This window comes from Cibotium barometz, chromosome 8, assembly GCF_041138505.1.
Source record: "Cibotium barometz isolate CiBa-2024 chromosome 8, ASM4113850v1, whole genome shotgun sequence".
Classification (NCBI taxonomy): domain Eukaryota; kingdom Viridiplantae; phylum Streptophyta; class Polypodiopsida; order Cyatheales; family Cibotiaceae; genus Cibotium; species Cibotium barometz.
In genome coordinates, this window is record NC_141053.1 from 15,633,367 (window position 1) to 15,640,823 (window position 7,457).

The window sequence follows — 7,457 nt, forward strand, 5'->3', positions numbered from 1 at the left end:
TGCTTTATTAGCCAATTTGAATAAAAAAATCCATATGTTCTAATGGTAGTTAGTTTCATTCATGATTTAGATCCTTTGTGATGACATTTACCTAATCCTCCATCCAAGGTTCTTGTAACCCTTCAAAATTTTGTATACTCTGTTGGTTCCATTCATGATTTAGATCCTTTGTGATGACATTGACATGACATTTACACCTAATGCTCCATCCAAGATTGTTGCAACCCTTAAGAAATTTGTGTACTCTGTGTGTTAGAAAAGTTACTCTCCAATAGTTTTGGTTTGCCTTGTATTATATATACTGTCACATAAGGCCAAATGAATCTGAACTTATGAATAATTTTATCACTTGCACAGTCATCAAACATGAATAGTGCGGGCTGATCCTTGATTTGCCCCGAAGCCTTGCAAAACATTCGCTCTTTTGCATCATGACCTGTATTTCCTTGCACATCAGGAACTGCATGTACATTAACCTTGGTCTGCTTGTCCTCGTGCTTTGGTTTGCGATCTGGGCATTGTCGAAACATGTGGTCTTTGCTACCACAAGAAAAGCATTTTCCATCCTTGACATATTGCTCTCTTTGCTCCGGGGTTAAGCCGAATTTGTTCTTCCTTGGGCCCTGATCTTTAGATGTGTTATTTTCAGCTTTAGCACCCTTGTACCAAAAACAAACAAACAAAATTTTATAAAAATATATATAAATTGACTCACATTAACACACCATCACATCTAATCTCTTTGTATGTCCTTCCTTGCGTTGAAATTTGATCCCTTTTCATCCACAATTTGGGACTATCCCCTTAGTAATACCCCCAATGGGATATATACTAAGAAAGTTTTAGTGCTCATATTCTCCTACTCCAAACCTGCCCTAAAGTGTGTAGCTTTTTATAGGCAGAACCAACATCAGTGCATCATTGAAAAAACCTTTAACAATAGTCATGCAAGCCACTCCTTTCCTTGAGTGTTTCTCAACTTTTTTTTGATTGGTTTTGACCTAACAAGTCTAGATTCATCATCACATTGAGAAGCTCCTTCTTGACCTTGAGATACCTTTTATTCTTAATAAGTGGTTTTGGGTAAGCTCCTTTTCTCAAATATGAGCTTGTTGACTCCTCTAATTCCTTTGATTAGATAGCATTTCTTGCTTCTTTAGGTTGAGCTTTTATCCACGGCTCTTCATCTTCTTGTGTTGCCTTTGCAACTTGGCCATGAATTCACTAGGATCCTTCTTGTGTTTTTAGGAGCTTGTTATTTTGTTGCACCTATGACCTTGCCACACACAAGGCATTCCACTTCTTTCATCACTTTCTTCACAAGTGGCATTGATAGATCCATTACTGCAACTCATCTTAGACAACCTTGTGGTGGCTGTGAAGTATTGTCTAAAGTGGATGCTTACATTAGGAAACTTTCATATAAATGATCGACTCCATAGCCTCCATACATGCATTGGTACTACCTCCATTGCCCTCTGTTTGGGTATTCAGCCACTACAACCAAAACATTCCATTGCACATAGTGTTGGAGCATACATAGGGATGCAATTTCCCCTCTCATGCTTCAGGTGTTACAATACATTGTTATTATGCCCTTGGTCCACGTAGCCACTACTCCTCATTTGCCTTGCCATGTTGGTAGTTTAAGATATATTTGGTTGTTGAGGAAGGAAGAGGAGGAGTGGGAGTAACTTGACTCTATGAGTGTACACGTCTATGTGTGATGTAGGCTACCTATGGGGAGTCTTGAGTGAAAAAGCTTTATCTTTGCTAAATCCATAATATTGAGAGAAATGGAGTGAAGACATAGGAAGAAATAGGGCTTGTGAACTTGTGAGATGAGTTATGAGGAGTAAGGCTTGCAGTTTGAGCCTTAGGCCTCAGGCCTTAGGCTAAGCCTTTAGACTTGGACCTTACGCCTTGAGCCTCTATGAAGCATACGTGAAACAATGTAAGTGGAAGTCTTCCACACTTGGGAACCTCAATGTGAGAAGGGAATCCTAGGCCATGTTCTATAGTGAAAATAACACATGGTACCAGCTCTTCTAGGTGACAACTAGAAGAGTGAAAAATAGATCATCCCAACACCTGTAATGGGACACACCATGCCTTTTTTTTTCTTTCAAAAAGAGACTTCTATTAAGTATGAGAAAAACATACAACAATCACAGCTATAAGCCGGAAAAGAATAGAATCACCCCGATTTCAACCACTGAGGAGCATCATGATGCCATGTAAGACCTGTGGTACTAGAGGAAAAGAAGATGCCATGGTCCCACTCCCGCATAAATATCACCTCACGCACTTCGCCTACGCAGAACAAGAGGGCCCCTGAATGCGAGCCCAAGTAGCCATAAGAGTATGGATGATATCACCTCATATAGTACTAATGCACTGAGACCCAAAAATCTGGACACCCTCAATAGCCTCTGTGCATCTAGCTCTCCAGATCTGCCATGCTGTAATACTGGCAACAATCTCCCAACTGGTGTCAATCCTCTGTCTGGGGGGTGAGGAACATCTTGCAATAAACCATGCTGGGCAATACCTCTACGAATGAAAATAGCAGAATTTGTACCATTGCCCTCATAAAAAAGCTGCGGACCGGACTGGGAGAGCCAAGCAACTATCCCCCAAGTCACATGCATGGCTCGGCCACTCAATTTGCCCATAAGTTGGGCTACAGAACCCCAAATCTATTGTGCAATGCTACATCCCCATAAACAATGTTGTACAGTCTCAGAATCTGCCGCACACCTAGGACAAGAAGGTGATACACCGAAAACTGATCTTCATTGATTGGTGGGGAGACCACCATGTAAGAATAACCAAAAGAAATGAGAGATCTGGCTCCTTCTGTATGCCTTGTCCAACCATACCACAATAATCTACCCCAATAATGTAGCTGCCTATAACTAGTGACCACAAATCCCAAAAAAGACAAATGTGCACCCTTTATAACCGAATTAACACATAAGTTTCAAAGGAGGATCTGAAATGCATTGTTATTCATGGAGATCGGCACAAATTTACGCTCTCCTCTCAGAGGGCTTTGTTGGACCATTAGATGCTACTACGGAAAGAGGTCGGGTAGGATCCCTTAATTTGCTTGTGATCACTCTCTTTGAGATGGGGCTGATTTGAAAAAGAAGAACACAAACAGTTGTAAAAGGTTTTAGAAACCTTTTTTTGTATAAAAAAGGATTAGGTTCCCAAACTACATAGAAGAATGTGTAGGAATGTCATAACAAGCCTTGAAGAAAATACAGATGGCTCATCATTTGGTTATGTTTTACAAAAACGATCTGCCAATTCCTGGTTGTCCATCCTTCTTTGTCTATGCTAACAATGCAAGGTACTTCCCCCTCAATGGTACCTCTTCAAGGTAACCGATTGACTAATCTTACGCTTTTGGTGCCCGCTCACATATCAACTCTCCAGTGCTCAGGGTGAAGCTCATGAAGGACACTCCAATTCCTGGATAGGACTCTGTATCAATGGAGGTCGATCAAAACTTGTCAATAGAGAACACTCCAAATTCCTGGATAGGACTGTATCAATGTCTTGTCAGGTGTCTTAATGAATGCTAAAAATCTTACACAGCCCATCCTCCAGAGTCTAATTCACATCACAGAGCTGCAACAAATGTAGAGGGAAAGATGGACCTTCAAGGCTACCAGTGCAGGCTCTTAAAATAAGGCATACATTCACTCTTTGATTGTATTTATTTTGTCCAGTTTCATCGTGCAGTCTTTTGACACAACGTTTAGCTCTCTCATAGCTCATGTTACTCCACATGTGATCTGCATAGATATTGAACTTCAAAGTAAATGCTCCAGCACGGGCTCATTGCACACCCACTAAATGCTCATGAATTTGCCTTCTCAATCTTCATGTCCTCGTGATTGTGAGCAGATGTCTAAACATATGATCCATCTATGCTCATGAATCAACTCTCCATGAGCAAGGAGTTTTGGAGGGCATCAAATCTGTGCATACTTTCATTCCATGCTCATCGATTCACCATTATCTGTTCCAAGTCTTCTCACGCCTGCATACAAGTTAGACATCAAGATAAAAGCTCCCGTGTCTTTCTGGTCCATCCTCATTGCATAATCAAAAGCATGTCTACCAAGATCTATATTACCCAATGTTTGACAAGCGCCTAGCATGGTACTCCATGTCACAAAGTTAGGTTGAAATGGCATCTCCTCCATCATCTCCACAGCCTTGCTAAATTGGCCCGCCCGGCCAAACAAATCGACCATAATATTATGGTGCATAGCAGTCGGAAAAATGTTGTACTCTTTCCTCATAGCTTGAAAGTATTGCTGGCCCTTCTCCACAAAGCCTGCATGATTGCAAGCACTAAGAACAAGAAGTAGTGTTATCCTGTCCGGCCTTATGCGTTCCTTCTTCATCCTCTCGAACAATTGCAGGACAAGTTCACTCTGACCTTGGCGCGCGTATCCCGTAATCAATGCATTCCATGTCACAACATCTCTTACAGACATTGCATCAAACAGTTTCTGAGCATCCACCATGCTCCCACATTTGCCATACAAATCAACAAGCGCATTTGCAAGCCCGACTCCCGTCGTCTGGAGTCCTATGCTATGAATTTGGGCATGAATTATGTCTCCAGTCTCCAAGGCTGCTGCATTGCCACATGCTTTCAAGATGCTCACAAATGTCATCTCGTTTGGTGATAGACCTTGCTCTTGCATTTGTGCATAAAATTTGCAAGCTTTCTCACTCTCCCCTTGATCAGCATACGCTGAAATCATGGCATTCCATGAGCCTACATCAGGAGCCACGCCCTCCAGTTGCATCTCTTGGAAACAATCCACCGCTTTCTTAACAAGCCCACGTTGTGCATACCCAGCAATTAATGCAGTCCAAGAAACTACATCTTGAACCAACAGCTTGTCAAACACTGCCTGTGCTTCTGCAGGCAATCCACATTTTGCATACATGTCCACTAGACTATTGCTCACGACAAGATCATCTGCTAAGCCCTTTTTCACAATCTCACAATGTAATTCTTGACCCCTGTCTACAGCGCCAATGCTACCACAGGCTTTCAAAACACAGACAAACGTGACAGCATTTAGAGAAACACACTCCTTGTGCATCTCCTCCAAAGCCTTCAGTGCTTCCTCACCAAGCCCGTGCTCGACATACCCTGCAATAAGTGCAGTCCAGGAGACTACATCTCGAACTGACAGCATGTCAAATGCTTCCCTGGCTTCTACAAGTGAGCCACATTTAGCATATGTATCCATTAGCATGCTGCTAACGAAAAGGTCTCTTTCATAACCCTCTTTGGCAATCTCAGCATGTATTTCTTGGACCTTGTCTATGATTCCTATGCTGCCACACGCTTTCAAGCTGCAAACGAATGTCACAGCATTGGGAGGCATGCCCTCAAGCTGCATCTGTTTCAGACGATCCAGGGCTTCCTGGCCTAGCCCATGTTCAGCATATCCATCAATTAGTGCCGTCCATGAGATTATGCCTTGAACTGGTAGCCTATCGAACACATCTTGTGCTTCTGCAGATAGGCCACATTTGGCATACAAATCAACAAGACTGTTACCAACAAAGAGATCACTTTCGAACCCCACTTTGACTATCTCAGAGTGCAGCTCTTGGCCCTTGTTGATGGCTCCAACCTCATTGCAACATGCCTTCAAGATGCAAGCAAACGTGACAGAATCTGGAATCACACCCTCCAGCTTCATCTGCTCCAAAGAGTTCAGCACTTCGACAGCAGGTCCATACTCTGCATGCCCTGCAATCAGTGCATTCCACGAGACAACATCTCGAGCAGGCAACTGGTCAAACACTACCTGCGCTTCTGCAAGCGAGCCGCACTTGGCATACATATCCACTAAGACATTGCCAACGAAGGGGTCTCTATCAAACCCCTCTTTAGCACTTTGAGCATGTATTACTCTGCCATTCTCTACAGCCCCTATGCTGCTACATGCTTTCAAGATTGACACGACTGTGAAAGCATCTGGAGCTACACCCTCCAGTTGCATTTGTTCCAAACACTCCAACACTTCCTTCCCAAGACCTTGTTCGGCATACCCAGCCATTAGTGTAGTCCATGAGACCACACTTCGGGTCGGGAGCTCGTCAAACACTTCCTGTGCTTCTGCAAGCAAGCCGAATTTGGCATACATGTCCACCAGACTGCTGCCAACAAAAAGATCATCTTCATCACCCTCTACAGCAACCTGTGCATGTATTTGGTGACCCTTATCCATGGATTTTAGCTTGGTGGCCGCTTTAAGCAGGGAAACAAATGTATACCTGCTGGGACAAACAGAATCCTCTTGCATTTTCCCGAACAAGAAAAAGGCGTGCTGCGACTCGCCATGGTCAATAAACCCTTGTATAAGAGAAGTCCAACAGTGCTCATTCCGATGATTCAGCCTGTTGAAAACCTGCTGGGCGATGGAAATGCTGCCACATTCCACAAACAATGGGACCAGGCGGATTCCCACTGCTTCAAGCCCATTTAAACCATGATTGCATATGTGCAAATGCATGCTCTTGGCATGCAATAAACTCTTATTCTCTCTGCACTTTTGCAAGATGTCGAGGACCGATCCTACAGACAGAAGCTCTGACAATGGTTCTGAGGAGGCTAGTGCCTCATCTATGCTCAGCATCTTCGAACCACTGTTTGTTGCAGCATCAAAGGCAGCTAATTGCACTCATGGGACTCAATCACCTAATCTTCATACCCTAAATTTACCTTGATAAAAATGGGTTGGAGAATTCTCGGAAAGAAAGTGGGTTGGAGAAATTAAATAATCGATTAAAAACGAAAATTAATAGCAATAGATATAGATGTTAGCACTCAAAACATGATTAAGAAAAACTTTAATCCTACCTGATCTTGCTGCAGGCAAGGAGGATTCAGAAGCGTACGCGGACAAGTCCTCGGACGCTCTGCCAGCAAATCACTATGTGTAGGTGGTGTTCACACGGCCCTCGGTTGGGCAACCTGGCCAGAACCTTTGAAAATGACAGGTTTAGTAGAAATAATGCCCCTTTTTTCACATTTTACCTTATTTTTTCACTACCAATTTGAAAAGTGATTTTTTTAAACGACCAAAAAGCCTAAAAACGGGCATGACACCCATTAACAAAGCAGCCCTAGAGGTGGCTTAGCCCTAGGTTGGGAATCTAGGTGGTCTGTGTGAAGAGTTGCAAGCGTCTTCTTGCCTAGGCACTTAAAAAAGAGGCCTCTGAGTCCTCCGCAGGCATCCAGACGCCCCCCCCCCCCCCCCCCCCCCCCCCCCCCCAAGAGCCACATCCCCTTGTGTTACTTGGGCTACCAAAAAAGATAGCATGCTCATAATTTACCAATGTAATCAAATGCATGTAGGTTGAGCAAGAAGATAATAATTTCATCGAAAAATATGGTTCATAAAAAA

General features: G+C 43.2%; 1 protein-coding gene across 1 annotated transcript; it reads right to left on the bottom strand.

The window, feature by feature from the left end:
- Positions 1-3,166: 3,166 nt before the first annotated feature.
- LOC147635958 (pentatricopeptide repeat-containing protein At4g13650-like) lies at positions 3,167-7,039 on the bottom strand. The gene has a single exon (XM_086801377.1). It carries the CDS (start codon positions 6,684-6,686, stop codon positions 4,005-4,007), a length of 2,682 nt encoding a protein of 893 aa, XP_086657503.1. The 5' UTR covers positions 6,687-7,039; the 3' UTR covers positions 3,167-4,004.
- Between the last annotated feature and the right edge of the window lie 418 nt (positions 7,040-7,457).